General features: G+C 34.6%; 1 protein-coding gene across 2 annotated transcripts in view; it reads left to right on the top strand.

The window, feature by feature from the left end:
- Positions 1–19,443, top strand: part of dgo (ankyrin repeat domain containing protein 6 diego) — a 392,714-nt gene that overhangs the window by 230,811 nt on the left and 142,460 nt on the right. For both annotated transcript variants that reach the window (XM_069832665.1, XM_069832664.1), the window contains exons 2-3: positions 7,000–7,112; positions 12,518–12,616. In XM_069832665.1, coding sequence (XP_069688766.1) covers positions 7,017–7,112; positions 12,518–12,616 — 195 coding nt within the window. In that variant the 5' untranslated portion in view covers positions 7,000–7,016. The remainder of the gene's footprint in view (positions 1–6,999; positions 7,113–12,517; positions 12,617–19,443) is intronic.

Below are 19,443 nucleotides of genomic sequence, written 5' to 3' on the forward strand. Positions count from 1 at the left end.
ATAATAATAATAATAATAATAATAATAATAATAATAATAATAATAATAATGTGAAATACTATTATTGAAACTTATCTAAGTTACCAGTTAATATCTGAATAAATTAGAAATGTAAAGAAAATAATTACTTAGGACTACCATTTTTATATATATATATATATATATATATATATATATATATATGTATATATATATGTAAATGTGTAAACAATCATCTCTATAATATACGTTGGTTGAGTGTAAGAGGAGGTCCTACGTTCTTAACTTTGCCAGATTAAATAAAATTATTATTATTATTATTATTATTATTATTATCGTCATCATCATCATCATCTCTGTATGTCGACCCTTTTTCAGCAGATGTACGAATAATGCGGTGAGATCTTCAATTTAAACTCACTGATTTACTATGTGATGTCAAATGAAAGCTAGATGTAAGAACTTGACAAATGTTGAACTTTCAAAACTTTGCCAAAAAATAAATATCCGAAGCTTCGTTCTTTCGCTTGCTCTGTTGAAGCCATGTTCGCTACAACTTACGTTTGTGAAAAATTATTTTCAACAATGAAAATAGTAAAAACCAAATTTAGATCACGACTGACAGACAAATACCTTCGTCATCAACTACGACTGGCATTAAGTGACATAATTTCTGATTTTGAAACTCTGTCGCAGAGACATTCTGAAGACAGTTAATTTTAGGTTGTGATAATGTGTCCTATGTTTTCTTATTCATTTCTTTCTTCGTTACACGTACTGAACATTAGTTTGTAACCTTATACTGTATAAAATTATATTTGAGTGCTTGACGTAAGGAAAATGAAAATCCGTTAATAAGTCAGACAGTTGCTTCAATTCCCCTTCGGGTGTCCGCCTCCCTCCACATGTGCTATGCACGTTGCACGTTGGCTCGGCGCACGATCACATTTTCGCCACGGCTGTTGTAAGTCATAACCTCAGAACATATCATAACTTAAAAACGAAATCAATTAAACATACATTGCTATAAACGTACATTATTTCTCTTTAAAGATATAATATATCGTTAATATTTCTCATAGTGAGGAATATCAATGTATAGGGTAAACTAGGGTCTGTTGGACAGTCGGCCATGTTGGACACTCTGTACTTTAACGTGTTATCACGCCACTTGTGGGCACCACATTCTGCTAGAAGTCAATGACGGAAGTAGGCACGAGTGGGGCTACTTCCGTCATTGACTTATAGCAGAATGTGGTGCACACAAGTGGCGAGGTAACACGTTAAAGTACAGAGTGTCCAACATGCCCGACTGTCCAACAGACCCTAGTTTACCCTATTCAAGAAAAGAACTTACCTCAAAATTTTCACGTTTCAACAGTTCAGCTTCTAACTGCAAACTGACACATTCCCGCGAAAGAGAGTATCAGTGCGTAGTAATTTGGAAGACTTCCGCTAGAATACAACACGTCTCAGGTCGTGTATCGCACTAGTTCATATTTTTGTACCCCTATTTCATATTTGTAACACTTCTCTATTAATTGTTAATTTTATATACATTCCTAAAAGTTCTAAATTGAATTTTGTAAAGTCCTAAATCTCTTTTTCTTTAGCACCTAGAAATCTGTCCCCTAGTGATAACAATGCCGACGGAAGTGAGTGGGCCGAGACCAATTGTATACGGAACGCCCGTTCAAATAGTAGCCTACTCGAAGAAATACAGACGAGGAATGCAGCGTTAAATTTAGTCGAGAAGACAATGAATCCTTGATGAGCAGCCTTCCCTTCATGCTCTCTTTTCCTCGCCTATCCATATGGAAATCAGGTCCTCCGTCCCTGTCAGATCTGTTCAGTCACTGTTATTAGTTATGCGTTACGCCCTGGGTATCATCACAAGACAGCCATCAGAGTTATTGGAATCTTAGACAATCCGCCATTACGTTATTACGTTTCAGTCACATTGAAAGATGGCTGAGGTGGAGTTGGGATCACATGATGCATGAACCCAGACAAAGGCAATGCACGTGGGCTACACACTATAAATAACGCCGAGTGGGCGTCGTTTTATATTGTTACACGATCTGATTCTCGGCTATTTATTTCGCAAATGTTCTTGCTATAAAATTGACTTTAAAAATTTTCATTGTCATTTTTATCGTTAAGAATGGGCGTTTATGTGCGATATGTCCCACCCAAGTATTGCTTTGGTGTTGCAAGAATTCACAAGGCAGTGCAAGATTTATATCAAGCTGTTTCTTTGCATATAATTTGCCAACGGTCACGTTAGATATGGCAGTTTTTAAATTCAGTATTGAAAAGATAGTTTGAGTCGATAATTGAAGAGCTTTCTTCCAAAACGCGTTAAGTCCACAAAAATGAAAATAGACGTTTTGCTGTAAGGTCCCTGAGCCAAATAACGCCATGTATACCTTTAACGCCACCCTATTAAAATTTGTTAACGACAAAAGTTTTCGGTAGTGCACTACTGTAGCCTGCATTCGCTTGCTATGTAGTGATGAAATGAGTTACTAGCTGTCCGCTGACATTTACAAGTGACATTATATTCCATCATTTTCCTGTTGTGTGTTGATAGTGAAAGGCTGTTCTTATATCAAGGTAAGAGGCAATATTTTATTTTGTGTGTTGAGCAAATAATAACTATATTAAACTATATATTTTCGTGATCCTTAAACATTCTTCTACGTATAGAAAGTATTTGCTATCTATAAAATTTGAAAATGTTAGAGAAACATGCATATCATGTTATCAAGTACTCAGTAGCGCTTTAACACCATGTGGCGTTAAAGGTCTACAGACAAAATTTTAGGTTATGTTAGTACTAAGGCTGACAGTAGAGCATCAGTGTGAAAACATCAGGAAAATCGCTAAGCTTTCAACTTACAAATGTTCAGAATGGGCAGTGATGATGTTGGTTCAATTGCTTATCGAACTCTTAATTTTTTTTTATTTTACATAACTTAGTTTTTTTGTTTTACCTATTGGAAAACAGTCATATTAAACTAAGGTAAATGCTTTTGTGTTTAATAACTTTCTACTGTGTCACATTGTCTCTTATTTTTTTTAAGTAAGGAATCACTGGAAAACATACTTTCCTAATCCATCTGGTGTTTCAGGTTCAGATCAAGAATCTTTCATTAGCATTGAGTGATTTTGTATCTTTTATTAACAGAAACTCAAATTTAGTCGCTTAGTTCAATTTGTGTTGCTTGGGAAAAATAATTCAATAACAATTATAAGTGTATAGGTTACTAGAAAATAGGTGGCGTTAATTGGACAACCTGTTCCTAATAACGCCAGTTTACAAAGTTTTCCTATTTGAGTTCTAATTCTTGTTCGCTATATAATATATCCATTTTCATTGTGCTATTTTGTAAAGATAAGATTACAGTTTCTACTTCATAATTTTCATGTTTGTACATAACTTATTTCCAGAGCAAAAGTGACTGAAGTGTTAAGGTGGCGTTATTTGGTACGTGTACCTTATTCCTATAGTCGCAACGCTGTTATTCCCGGCGTGACTCCTCCTCTTTGCTTACGTCTTAGGAAGTCAAGGCTCTATAAAGTCTAGGTAGGTAGTATCGTTCGCCATTTTTGTTCTTTCGTTGCCGAGCTACCAGATGAGGGATGTATTTGCCACACCGTTAAACATTATCATGTCGTAGCTCCTATGATAAATCAAACGCACTGTAATTCAGCAAATAATTGAGCGGCAAATAACGTCCTCGTGTGCTTTCTCCGAACGCCAAAGAAAGAGCCAAAATGGCGGGCGATTATATTAAGTATTTATCCAGCCTTAGGATATGTTTTACATCTTCATCAGCGAATCACAAGACGCACACGTTTAAATGTAGCCGACCGCAACGTGATTGGCTGCCGGAAATTAGAGCGACGGGACTTATAGTATTTTTTGCACTCGTCAGAGAGCTACTGTACGTTTTCCCTCGAAACTCACTTCTTGGCGAAGTGCATCAACATCGGTTAAAAACGTAGTAATCGTAGATTATGAAACGATGGTTAAACAGTAACAGTGATTAAAATGTAATTTGTGTGCACCATTCATAATCACAGATTACTTAAACATGGCTAGCTGACACCTCATTTAACCAGAGTAAAGTCTATGCTGGTGTACTGTTTCTACAAAACGTCTAAAGGAAAGCATCCATACCGCTGTAAAGATAATAGTCAACGTCTAAAAATGACTGCGCTCACTCCGTTCTACATCGAAATGAACGTGTCCTACATTTTCGCTTTGCATTTGTTTGCATTTGGGCGCTGTTATATTTGCGAGTTGCATTTCTTTGCTGTTAGGTTAAAATCGTACAAAATAGAAAATTGAATGCAAAAATGATTATATCCCAATGTGTGCTTGAAGTGTCGCTAGACTTAATTACTATAATTTAAATATATTATATAAAAAGATGGAATATCTATAAAGGAAAAGGATGCAGAAGATTAATAGGAATGTATATACGATCAAGGACCTCATTTACACGAGGGAACTGTTCATTATCCTAAGATCCATAAATAACCTCTCTTTGTTCAGCCAGTGACATAGAGAAAGAGATATTCGAGTATTCCCTCTTAAAATACAGAAAATATCAGTTACATAGAATCGTAATATAAGCAGCCGAACCATAGGAGAAATATGACTTTGTGTTATTTCAAGTGATCCATTTGTAGATTTTGATAAACGAAATCCCTCCTGAAATTTTCTGTCACCAAATTCCTCGTAAGAATTCTCTCTTTTCACTAAAGAAACTTCACGCTCACGCTCTATCCAAGTAATTCAAGTACTGTACAATAATAATAATAATAATAATAATAATAATAATAATGATAATAATAATAATCGTCTTCGAAATAAACATCTGTGGCTCTGGTCGCCATTTTGCTTTACTTGCTCTACTAATGACTGGTTATCTCTTTTAACCGCTCGAATATGGCCGGTTAGAGTTTACTGTGGTTAACCTCCTATTTAAGTCGTAACCGATGTCGATCCTCTGTAAAAATGCTTAACCAGAGGTTAGGTGACAATTTTAACCGGTGGTTACACTAACCGACATTGATGCACGTGGGCATCTATGAAGTAAATATCGAGGTAGAAATATGACAATTTCATGCAAAATAAGTTAAGTCTATAGCCCGATTTCCAGCGGAACTTTTAAGTCCGTCCCGCATTTGTGCACGAAAAAAAAGTCTTTTGCATCTTCATATTTGTTCAGCAAATAGAAGGTCTTCATGCATGTACATTTGTTCAGGAAACAACTGAGTATGAAGATGACCGCTATCAGCCAAGACATGGAGAACGACAGAGGTTTCCATAGTGACAAATCGGAGGTTTATAAGTGAAATAGACACTGGCGATTAGGATTATCGACCAGAAGATATGCAGGAGACAGCAAGCGAGTATGAGGTGAATCAAAGTATAATTTTACATGGTTCCGCATATTGCTAGAAGTTTCGCCCTCTTATTGCCAGATGTTCGCCGCTGACCCTAGGGAACAGGTAGCATCTTGTTGCATGCATGTCGAGGTGTAAGATGATAATTTTGTATAAATGTAAGATATAAATTACAAACACAAACATGTTTTGTCTGTTCCTGTGATTATGGTCAATAAAAAACACCACACAGAATTTGTATAAATTTATTTCATTAGAAATGGTCCTATTTGAAACGTAGATTGAAACTAAGGATTTATTACTTTACCTTACTTAGTTACAAATGGCTTTTAAGGAACCCGCAGGTTCATTGCCGCCCTTACATAAGCCCGCCATCGGTCCCTATCCTGTGCAAGATTGATTCTGTCTCTATCAACATATTCCACTTCTCAAATCCCTTTTAATATTATCCTCTCATCTACGTCTCGGCCTTCCCAAAGGTCTTTTCCCCTCCGGTCTCCCAACTAACACTCTATATGCATTTCTGGATTCGCCCATACGTGCTATAATACATGCTATTATTATTTTACCTAAGCTAAAAAAAAAACAAATTTGTGTACAACAATGAAATACCATGAGGAAACATGCAGCATAAATCGAAACAACATCCATAATTTTTGTCCTTTCTGTCAAATTACTGAAAATGGACTTAACTCGTTTTGGGAGAAAAGTCTTCAATTATTTTTGAACGTAAGTTCTCCTTAACAGAAAACCACAATTCCAAGTCACACAGAGATTGTGTGCACTCGATGAGGGCCTCTGGCGTTTCGTCAGCCCACGCGAGTTGTGTGGATATAAAGGGAAAAGTTGAGAGGGTGTCGGATGGAGTTCCCGGGTAGCTCAGTTGTCAGAGCGCTGGTACGTTCAACCAGAGGTCCCGGGATCGATACCTGGCCCCGGAACAATTTTTCCCTTGAAATTATTCAAATCTGCTTTACAGGGAGCTTTACCTGAAAGACTAGATTTGCGTAAGTTCTGTTTATTTTCTATTTTATTATCCCAATACGGATAAAATTGTCCATTTTTTAATACGTCGGTGTCGCTCGTGGTACTATGGAAACATTCATTCATTCATTCATGGAAAACTTCAGCAGCACATAATTCCCTCAAACAGGACAATCTACCTCGATTCGAATCAACTCCGAGACAAACAAATTTCAGCATTTTCCAAATTAAAGTTTTCTGAAATCGGAGCCTTGGATTTAGCATGTTATCTTTGGTACTCTACGGCAAACATACTCGCACAACGCAAGGGCTCGGATCCTTTTTCTTGGGAGGACTTACTTTCAGTAAGTTATAATTTTGTAATGTAAATGTAACCAATCTGTCATTTGCCTTTTAAAGAACTACATTCTTAGTTACTTTATGATCGAGAAAACTAAAGATCAGGTGATTTGAACCTGGGACCTTCTGTGCAAAAGAGCAGTGCTTTACCACTGAGGTACCTCGCTTTCATTAGTTGCTAATAAAAACAACTTTTGTATCACTTAAGGTTCACTTTAACGGCTTTATATATACATATATATATTTATTCATCCATTTATTCATTTTATGTTGCAGATGACGTCAGCGAGGGTATGGCAGCAGGGAAGCTTCGCGAAGCCGCCGCCCGAGGAAATCTGCAGGAAGTTCTTCGTCTCATTGAAGACGGCGCTAAAATACAGACCGATGAGGTAAGGAACTCGGTAAAATTTCGTATCAATATTCATTGAGATTGAAGATTACAGGGTGGAAGCGGACCGATGCACCAAAATATATGAGGTTATTCTACATTTTAAATGTAATAAAACTTTTCCTTCGTTTAAGCACCGTTAAAGAGACATTCCACTAAAAATTACAACTTTTTTCTATTTATTTTTCTCAACCAAATTTTGAGAGCATGTTTACTTTATAGAGAACTAACAAAATCCAAATTCCGACCTCCAAAATGTTTTTCGCTTTTGATACTGGCTTCTGTCTGATTGTCAATTTATATTAAATGTTTTTTTCTCTCTTTTTCTCTTTGTTCTTTTTTTTTTTTTTTTTTTTTTGCTCTCGTGTGTTATTTATTGGTTTGAATTAAGTTACTTACTGTATTTAGTAAACTGTCCTTGTAAATTTTATGTTATATTCAGTGGCGTAGCGTGAAATTTTGAGTAGGGGAAGCTAACTCAAGTTGTCTTTCATGCAATATGAGAAAATGTATTACAAAAATACAGTCTTAAAATAAATACAGTAGTAGTCAATTTCAAGTCAGCAGTCGAAGATTGGTTGGAACATCGTAAGTAACACCAATAAGGCATGACCTCAAATGATACGTAGTAAAATATGATTTCACGGTTTACACATATCTCTTAACAAATAGACACGTATACGTATAACATTAGCTCACTCCCTGTCATACTTAGAGAAATCACAATATTAGTATCATTACGTAAGTATGCGTCTGTCTTTTGGTTGTGTCCTTCATTGACAGCAAGGGAGTCGGTCATTTGTTTTTTAAATCACACTTTTGTTCGTAAGTCAGTTTTGATAATACAATTGTCCTAAAAAAATTCAAGTAAATTAGTGTCAGGAACTTATTTCGCTCATTATTTATTATATCAGCCACAATGCACACTAACACTTCAACTGAAGACAACTAGACGAAAAGGGATAACGCGGAAACTACTTATTTTAAATGTTAAAGCTAGCTTCTTTGCGAGCCTTGCGACTAGGGTAGCTTAGGAAGGGATGGAAAATCTGCGGGGTGGATTACACAGAAGAAACCGGTCTGCTTGGAAGCTGGTGAGTGCAGGCTTCTTGTTTACTGCTGCATCACAAATCATCCTGAGCTGCCGCATCACAATATTTAATGCGTAAATATAAATTCTATTAAAACTAATAAATAATTTTCTTCATAAACTGCAGGTTTATTATGAAATTGTTATTAACTGGGGAAGCTAAGCTTTTTAGCTTACATTGACGCTACGCCACTGGTTATATTATTGGCTAAGATCACACCGTACACGAGCCTGGCCCTTACGGTAGTGGCTAGAAACATTTTTGTTTTATAAATTTAATTTGTACTCGCTAACTACCTAGTTAAATAAATTAAATAAATAATAGAAGATCTCAATTTTTGAGCTTCCTTTTTTTTTTCTTAAATTCACAAGATAGAGAGAAACTTCTCTATGAATTCATTTTATGAAATGTCTCATTTATTCACTTTCATTTTTTTTTTAATTTTGAATACGTCATTTTTTTCCATAATTCACGAAAAAATATTAATAAAATAAACTAGTAACATTTTTACAAAATGAATGCATAGAAACATGCACCTAGCTCAGGGATGTCAAAGCGCCTGCACTGCGTGCTCATACTACGAGCAATACAAATCCAACAAGGTTCACTTTTTAGCAAGATAAAGTACAATGATCGCTCTTAAGGAAATGTTGTGCGGGTTCTTAAGGGGACGCAGTGCAGGCGCTTTAATATTCCTGCTAGCTGATAAATATTTTCAGTAAAAATTTCACCCAGATTGATTAATATTTGACATAAGAAAGTTCATGTTGAATCAAGAAAATTAAACTTACGGAAAAATGGATTTGGAAGTAAAATGAATATTTATGTAACACATACCTATCAAAATTCTCCTCGGCTACATTCATCTAGTAACTTCAGGGAGCCAACTTTTGAACAAAAAGTTACTAGATTTTGTAATCATAAATTTGTAAAATAGAATTCTTTGATGAAAAAATGATTTTGACAGCTCTTTAAATGCCAACCCCCCTTACAGCCTTCATTTAAAAACATTTTTAAACATATTTGTAATCAGAATTGAACTAAATCCATTTGGGGTATGAAAATATACATTCTAAAGACGTGAAATTGCAATATTTTTAGCGCTCGATTGCAATAATGGCCCGAGAGAAATGGCTATTGCTATACAAGCAGATAAGTAAAAATAATGTGAACAGTTGATGTCATGAATTTTTTTTCCATATAAATCAAGCCGTTTAGCAATGAATTTAAATTGAATAATTTCTAATATCTTGCAACGCAGCGCACTGTCGCGCGTCACCGACTGAGTACAGCAGAGGGTGAGGGGAAGGTAAGGAGTGCAGGCTGCACTTGCTTAGACTTATTGCAGTAGCCGTGATGTTGCCAAATGCTTCATAGAAACATAATGATTTCCTCTAAAACGGTGAATGTTAGAGGAAAAAACTTATTTAGATTTTTCAAATCTCTCTTCATGATCTATTACCAGTTTCTTTTTGGTGCAGAGGTTACCTTTCATCTTGTATATTTAGAATTTATGTTGTTGTTGTTGTTTAGTATGCTGCTTTTGATACTGAACAGTCTCACTCTTCAGTACTTTGTACCAAGGATGTTTCTCTTTCAACTGCTGCACAGACTTCTAGGTGTTGTCGTCCATTTCTTCACTGAGTTTGATGAAGGAAGAATATCAATTCTATGGAGATGCTTGGCGGAACAGTCATGTCCAATAGATAGCTTGAATTTTGCATTTGCTGACTTGTTTTGGATATCTGGAATTGCTCTTGGATTTTTATATGTTCCCATTATTGCTACTTTAATTCTAGACTCGTTCTTCAATTCCGTTATTGACTGCACATATCGTTTAATTGAGATGTACAGTGACATGGATTATTTTTGTATAGTTAACTAAAAAAAAAATAAGAGAACTCTTTTCGGTGAGCATGTCTGCAGTTTCATTTTCAGAAATTCCACAATGTGAGGGGATCCACTGAAGGGCAACTGATTTTCCATCGCTGATGGCCGGTTTCTACAAACTCATGAAATAAGCCTTGGATAAAGTATCTCGTGGTTAAAATATATCTAACGATAATTTTATGTGTTTTTACAAACGAACAAGTTAAATTTATCCTCGTATAAATTATCCATGGATAAGTTAGTTCCGAAATCTGCCAGTAGAGCAGTAATACTACAGGAAGGCTGTTCTTGAAATTGAACAGTTTATTGAATTCAAACAGCTGTGATTAGTGGAAATCTTATTGTTTGTATTTATTCTGGTTATATTAATAAGTAATAATTTGCTAGTAAGTTAATATTCAAATTACAAATCGCATGCAGAAATATTATTTTATGAAGTGCAGTTCATTTACTTGGTTTTATATGGACCTCACTATATCTGTTTACAGAGTAATTTAAATGTATCCTAATATGAGATGTGAGTACCATCAGTATAGCCTGTGGCATTTGGGAAACCAGGAAGGTTATTAAATTCATTAACGATGGTCTTAACTTCATCTCCAGTGGGCATTATAACATGCTCATTGGTCACACCAGCAATTAAAGATAAAATTATTTTTATGGTTCTGTATAAATTTGTAAATCACCCTCAATTAATACTTGGAAGTTCCCTGTGGCATATAATCATAAAGTGTCAATTTGGGCGTGGGGAATTGGTTTGGACCTTCTATGTTTTGGAGCAATATTAGGTTCAATTCTTTGTAAAATGTTGACGAACGGTATCTTTAAAAAAACTGGTAAAATTCATGTTCTGGGAATAATAAGTTAATTAAGTAGTAAAATATCGCTGCAATCGAAAAGTATTGGGAATAAATTTGAATAAGGAACAAAAAAAAGTTAAATAATTGATTAAATGGCGATCTTACTCGTGTTAATTGTGTAAGCATGTGCGGCTTACAGCTGTTTCGGTGCTTATTCACACCATCCTCAGAGCCTACTAGATCTCGGCGACATCTCGAACTTCGCTGCCTGTTGTGTGGGTGCGTTCGATTGTTGAAAAGTGTTGAAATGTGGTGTCAAATAGTCAATCAATTAATCAATTATTTATATTAAATTGTTAAAAATAGTGTACGAAAGATTCAACATGGAAAAAAAAAGTTTCCTTCCCAGGCAGGATTCGAACCACGAAAGTCTTAGTTACCAGTCTATCGTGCTCTGGAGTGCACAAGGCTCTGAAATCAGCTGCAAGGGTCGGTCCGGGTTTTTTTTTTTTTTTGCCACTACTGTACTCTAGCACATTAAACATTTTGTCTTGTCAATTCAGGGTTGTTAAGTTGTGGGAAGCTCACTTGGCAATATTTGACATAGTGGAAGGATTCATTAATGGTTAATTAGCAGATTTCATTATTTTAATGTATGGAGCAGCCACTGTGGCAAGATAGCTTTATCGACCAAGATTTCCAATTAAGACGAATATTCAATGCTGTGCACCAAATACTCAGAGACGTGCCTCTTCTTTCTTTTTTATGGGTTATTTTACGACGATCTATCAACATCTCAGGTTATTTAACGTCAAAATAAAATGAAGGTGATAATGCCGGTGAAATGAGTCCGAGGTCCAGCACCGATAGTTACCCAGCATTTGCTCATATTGGATTGAGAGGAAACCTCAGTAAAAACCACAACCAGATAACTTGCCCCGACCGGGATTCGAATCCGGGCCATCTGGTTTCGCGGTCAGACGCGCTAACCGTTACTCCAAAGGTGTGTACGTTTCTTCTTCCTGAAAGTATTAACGAACCCAAAAGATTATATTTTTTCATGTCTAAAATAACGAAGAAGATAGAGGAAGCTTTTACATAATGTGATTCAGTATATCATCCCTGATTATTCCCAAAAGTATTTGAAGTTTTTTTTCATTTTCATCTATAATTATATTTGGACTTTTTTTTTTTTTGGGACGAGTGAGGGGATTTTTAAAGAAGAAAAGGAAAGAAGTGTAAAACTTAACAATGAGTGAACTGACTGTTGGTCTGAAAAGGTTATAAAACCCACGTGGTCGGCAAATTTAGTACACTATCTCCGAGAACATGTTGCCAATTTATTGTTAACTGTGTATATTTTGCACTAGAAATCTCAATGAATTGTTCTTATTTGCCTCAATGTGTCAAAATTGCTTCTCTATTCCTCTAATCTGGACTCCTCTTTCGCTCATAGAAATAGTCCTTCTTGTTTTGCTGCTTTGATAACGGTGTTGGCAGTAGCATTGTTGTTAGTCGTAATGGAGATCAAAGTAGATGAACTTACGTAGGACTTTGGTATATATAGAGAAATGATATTTAAATTATGAAGCAATTGTAAACCCTTTATTGTAACTGCGTTTCAGAATGGACGCAACGCCTTGCATCTTGCGTCTTCAGCAGGACACGCCGATGTCGTTGCTGCACTTATTCTCGCGGGGTGTGACGTCAACGTCTCGGATTCGGTAAGTACAGCCCTTAGTATATTATGAAATATAAGTATAACTCATTGTCATTTTAAGGTAAAGATGCTAGACATGTTTTACTTTGTCAGGTATGTATTTATGCTGTGTTTATATAAAGGCGAATCGAAACAAACCAAAGAAACTCAAATCATGATGCTTGTGAAGGTGGTGATTATTACTATTCTTATCCACTATAAGAATTAGAGAAATTGTACCGGAATAAGATAAAAAAAAAACCATAATATTTTATGTCCCACGTCGTGGCGTCTTGGTCTAAGCCCTGATCACATATAACAGATTGATCAGCCTAATGGATTTTCAAGACAACCACTTTCATCAATTTCACTATGCCGCCATCTAGCGACTGCAAAAGAAGTCACGTTATAACCCTTATGGAGTTGTATGGAGCAACTGTAGATCCATCTAGCGGTCGTTACCAAAGAATACGTTTTCGACAGTGGAGGCTCTGGTGGTTGCTCTTTTTTTCTGTTGCCATTTCATAACATTCTTTGAGATACATGTTGACAATGCAAATTCCTATTGACCTGATTTTGGGAACGCCTGGAAATTGGGATTTAGATTACCATTACCATATTTGTGTCGAAGAAGTTGCCGCGCAATCACGGCGCTAATGTAAGTTACGATATTAGGAGGTTTCTTTGCTGTGTGCTGTTGTTTTCTCAGACTAAAAAGACAAAAAAAAAAAGCTTAATAAAATGCCGATCGTTTTTGCTTCCTTTTCGAGATAAACATTCTTTTGTATGAAACATTTCGTAGCTTGTTCTGGGAAAGGCATTAATTTAATTTTCAATATGTTCAGTCAGTTTAATAGAGCAGTATATTGAAAGAATTTGAGTTGTATCCTTTACACGTGCAGAAATTTGATTCGAACAGATGTAACTCCTCATTGTACAAAGGAATTTTAAAATGTTACATTTGTTCGGATCAAATTTCTGCCTATTTAAAAATGAAAAATAAAATTCCTTCTATAGTTTATTATCATATTCATATTCTTTATTTGCCTGAAGGTACAAGAATACATGAGGCCTCGTCAATGTGATAATATAAAAAACAATGTGTCAATATTTCAAATATTAAAAGAGTAAAAAATAATAAAATTTAACTAAAATACTACATCATTTTCAAAAAATTCATTCATATTATAAAAGGGATTATTTTGTAGCCATCTCTTAATCTGAAAGAAATTTAAATTGTGTTTCATTAAGTGCCTTTATATTTGTAGGTATCTTATTATATACTTTTATTTCAGTAATTACATAGCTTGATTGTGTTTTTTGCAACCTGACATGTGATACATTTAATTGACCATTATTTCTTGTTTCATAGCGATGCAGATCTACTATACTTGTATAATTAGTAATATTCTTGTTTACGTACTTTAAAAGTTAAAAAATATATAGATTGTAGACTGTCATAATCTTTTCATTTTTGAAAATAGATCTACATGATAGTCTGGGTGGTGACATTGTTATAATACGAACTGCCTTTTTCTGCAGTAACAGAATGTTTGGAACGTCAGAACTATTTCCATATAAAAGTAATCCATATCTAATAAAACTTTCAAATAGTGCATAGTAAACTTGTTTTAAATAATGTTTGGGAATCTTGTACATGATACTTCTCAAGAGATAAATTACTCTAATAATAATACACTCCCTTAAATTGACTGAGCATATTGGGAATAAAATTAATTGTTTTCTCAAAACACGCTATGAAATATTTGATATAAAACAATTTTTATCTCAAAGAGAGGCAAGAACGAGCAAAATTGCATTAAACTTTTTTGTTTGAAATATTTCAAAGAATAACCCCCTGAAATTAATAACATTACTTACTGTTAATTCTGCACGTGATCAGAGGTCTAAGGCATCATGCCTGGACTCACATCACGGAATGGGCGCTGGTTCAACTCCTGGGGAAGAAATTTTGTCATGAAATTGTGGTCATAGTATGAGACCAGTGTCCACCCAGCATTGTGATGAATTTGGGGAGCTACGCTAGGTAAATCACTGGTTATCTCTGTTAACTGCTCGAATATGGCTGGTTAGAGATTACTGTGGTTAACTTCTTGTCCTAATTCTAACGGAGGTCATTGCACCATTAGAATGCTTAATCAGGTGTTAGGTACCTAACAGTTTAAACTGGTGGTTACACTAACTGACGTTTATTTTTAATTGATATTAACGGTGGTCTGACTAGTTTAATATGTAACTATTCGGCGATGTATACAATGGAGGGGGAAAGAAACTGGTCACTCTATCCTATTATCTCCTGACCTACTTGCCTCATAAATGGTGCCTTCTTGGTATCGCTGTCTTCGAACAGTTGACTAAACTGCCTCATAATAATCTCCAAATTCTCTCATAATAATCTCTTTCTATTATCTAATATTATTTGAAATATATTAACATTCTATGTATTTTAACTTAATTCTCCTACACAGTTTATTTCAGTGTTTAATTAATAGTTCATAGTATTTTGTTGTTTAATTCGTAAATAACTCTTGTATACATGTAGCTCTCATCTAAATCAAATTGTTGAATTCTTTGTAAGTTCATGCATATGTATATATACTTTTTGCTGGTTGAGTGGAAGAGAAGGCCTTAACTCTGCCAGCTAAAATAAATCATTATTATTATTATTATTATTATTATTATTATTATTATTATTATTATTATTATTATTATAAACAACAACAACGATGCTTAAGTATTACATTTTATTTTTACAACAATATTCATCTTTATTATTTATTGCTATTAATTTGTGGTGATCCTTAATTAAGACTGGATGATTTATTTTATTTCTTTTTAATCTCTCTCTCTCTCTATCGCATCTCAGTCAATTCGTTATAAACTTTTTCAAGCAAATACATTGAGTCATATTTTTTACTTTCCTTCCACCAGCAATCGTCTCTTTCACACTCTCCACTTGTAGTGTACGGTGTAGTTATGTTCAGTGGTTGACCCTTAGTGCTAAGGGTTAGACAAGGATGCCCTAGGCAGACTTCGAACTCACGCAGCTTTAAATCCGCGCCTTACCAACTGAAGTTCCCTAGTTAAGAGGAGGAAGTCCCTGGAGATTATTTCGTTGAAGTCGCACTTTCAACACCTCCAGTATGTTTGATGTTTATAGGCGGCACGCACGCAACTTAAACTAAACTGTTTTGAGCCAGTGCAAATGGATGTTAGACACGACTCGTGTTTTTTACTTTCGATATGACGAGGTATAAATGCAACGTGAAGGTTTAAGTAGGATGAGAAATAAGTGTAGAGGAAGTTAGACAGTCATCTCATGTCAGATTATATTTAAGCGTATTTTACGTCGTAAAATATTAGATGGAACTCGTGGAACTGAATCTGATACTTTATTGCAAGTTATATTATAAGCAGAAGTGTAAAATACTGAGATGTTTTTACTTTATCACTTTACGAAGCACGTAGAGAATTTATTATGATACTGCAGAAAGAATAAAATTGATTTCGTGATTTTCGCGGAAATAAACGATTTAAGCAATACCAGAAAAAAATGCTTTGGTAATACAGTACCTGGCCACATTATTATAATCACTCACATTTTTACTCTACTTTACATATTACTTCCTCATTTGAACTCTGGTTTCCTTTCTTAAGCAGAATTCACATTACATATTTAATTTTTAAACAATATTAAGTAAAATTACAATTATAACAATGTTAATTCAAGAAATATTGATGAATAACCAACCACACTTCAATTTTTACAGAAATTTCAGTATTTCGTACGACCTCCTTTGGCTTTAATTAAGCTTAATTAGAGCTTCAATTCTCTTTGGCATGCTTACAATACACTTCTGTATTATTTCCTGGATCCTCTCATTGTGATTCCAAACATGTATCAGCCTTTCAATAAGTCGAACTCTGGTGATAATAAATTCTTTTGCCATCTCTCTTTTTACGAAGTCCCAGACGTTCTCAATGGGATTCAAGTCCGGTGAGTTTCCTGGCCATGGCAAAAGTGGAATGTTTTTGGAAGCCGGAAACATTTTGACTCTCCTAGCAGTGTGGCAAGGTGCACCATCTTATATGAAAATACATTTCTCCCCATTTGGGGACCATTCGTTCAGCTGAGGGATCAGCTTGTTATCCAATACCTGGATATATTGGTCTTGTTTCATTGTTCCCTGAACAATGTAGAGTCGTCCTGAACCTTTGCCTGATATCACAGACCATATCATGACTGATACTAGGTGTTTAACTGTGTTAACCAGGCATCCAGGAGCAAAATTTTCTCCCTTTCAAATGAGGAAGTAATATGTAAAGTATAGTAAAAATGTGAGTGATTATAATAATGTGGCCAGGTACTGTATCATGTCTGTCTGTAGCGATTTCTTCTGAAACTACTTGGATTTTGTTCATAGATGTTCAACATTATAAGATCAGGTTTATCCAGCAATGAAGCACATGACGTACAGAATGGAAGGAGTCTAAATAGGGCCCTTTCAAGCTTTCATATACACTTTCGGAAGTGGAATAAATTATTTAATTTTTTCTTTTTCTTGAGCGGACTTTCCTCATTTGTAGAGCAAAAAAAAAAAATAGTACCTGTTTTTAGAGTCATGACCTAAAGTATAAGACTGTGTCACTTGACTTGGCCATTTAAATATGGACAAAACTTCTCCTTTCGATAAGCTTTTTGCTCATTTTCCTTAACTTAAATTTTCTAACTCCGTGTCGACCTGGTGTGCTTAAATGCGACAGGCTCATGTCAGTAGATTTACTGGCATGTACAAGGGCTCCTGCTGGACAAAATTCCGGCACATCCGGCGACGCTGATATAACCTCTGCAGTTGCGAGCGTCGTTAAATAAAACATAACATTCTAGCTCCGTTTCCCTCATAACTTCCACATTCTTTAGATGAATTTATGAAATGTTGCATATAAGTATCATACCGGAGAAAAAACTCTGCCTTTAGCACTGTTTTATTATTTCAACTTCTTTTTTCATTAATGATTTTTATGTGAAAAATTAAATTTTGCAATCCATGGAAACAAAATCACAAAAAAATTTATTTAAATATTCAGTTTATAAGGGCATGATTTGTTGATACACTCATAACTAGAGCCCGGATGTTTAGGTATCTACAACAGTTAAAAAGCCAGGAAAAAAGGACATTGAAAACGTAAATAAAGGCAGAAATTTTGAAAAAATATATTATAACTTTTGAAAAGGCACAATAAATTTAAATTATATCAACATAACTCACATATTTACTTCGTATGTGACACATGTTTACTTATAAAATACTTTTCTTTCGTGATTAACTGTCTTTTCACAAACCTTACATAACAAAACTGTTCCATCGGTTAACATGGGCACCAAATTCACTAACGTAAGCATGAAGTTTACTTTGCAATGGTTTACTGAATTTAGGCATTCTAGCTAACCCATCTTATACCTTCTGCCACCCGACAATAACTGACTGTTCCTCACTCAAATTTCTTTCTCCTACAATAATAAACACGTGTAGCACAACATTGTAACAGTAAGATTTGAAAATATGAAAGAAAACAATTAAAATGCTGTATGATAACTTCTGTGAGAACTGGTTTAATATTTAAAATTATAAAGCTGATTGTTGGTTCTTGAAGATATGACATATTTGTAACTGTGGATTGTCGATCATTATTCATATTACACCAATAGTATTAAAGCACGATTATTAGCAGATTAAGTACCGCAATAAATTACTTTTATTTACCATTGTTAGTAAAGTGAGTCATTGTTTGATATATTTAAATTTCATACACATTACATTATAATTAATTAGAAAATTGGAAATAAATAAGAAATATTGCTTTAAAATGACAAAAAAGGCATTTATTATTGAATTAGTAAGGAACACCTTAAAAAGGCAAAACAGGCAAAATAAAAATTGATCCTATCACTTTGGTTTATTGCAAATCCATTTATATCTATGTAAATAATGATTTACTTCCACCCAGTAAAAAATACATTTTGCCAAACATCCGGGCTCTACTCATAACTAAAACAGAAAAGAAAGCATTAAAGAATCTCAGAATTGTACAAGATATCATAGAAACCAACTTTCGCTACACTTATTGTACCCCCAAATAAAAAATATAATTAACTTACTCTTAACATTTTTTTTCATTCTAAAATTTGTTCATTAATCTCCAAATACTGTCTAATGACTATACCAAATTCCAGCAGAAAATTAGTTCAGGATATGTTTAAATTTGGATTTTACTAAATTTATACTAGCTGAGGATTACATATCCACTCAAGAGATGAATCATGACATTGAGTTAAACAAAAAGGTATAATATCTCTGTGGTCTTTTGTGAACGGGTTTTGAGTAAAATATAATTTTTAGCTCAATTTTGGAATGAGCGTTGCAGGAAAACAGGAGACTTGAGAGAGATAATGTGAGGGATTTTGTAGGACAAATGCCAAAAAAGTGTTATTTATTGGTTTGTTGCGTAACATTGATGATTTGAGTAATGACAAGCTTCTATTAACTTTCTATAGTTACGCATGTATTGTGTATGCGTCTGTTTTGTTCCCATGTAGACCAACATTTGTTTAAATACAGGGTGTATCTAAATTGGTGTCAAATATTTCGGGGACGTGTTCCTAACATCAAAACAATTAAAAAAGTTAATAAGAACATGGGTCTGAAAACCATTCGTTAGGGAGTTATTAAAGGATTTGTCCCTTCATTGACCGCTGATTGTTTGATGGTTTTTTGTTTGTTTGTATTTTGTTGAGCAAAGAAATCAGAAAAAAATGTATTCTGTGAGTGA

This window comes from Periplaneta americana, chromosome 8, assembly GCF_040183065.1.
Source record: "Periplaneta americana isolate PAMFEO1 chromosome 8, P.americana_PAMFEO1_priV1, whole genome shotgun sequence".
NCBI classification, from domain to species: Eukaryota; Metazoa; Arthropoda; class Insecta; order Blattodea; family Blattidae; genus Periplaneta; species Periplaneta americana.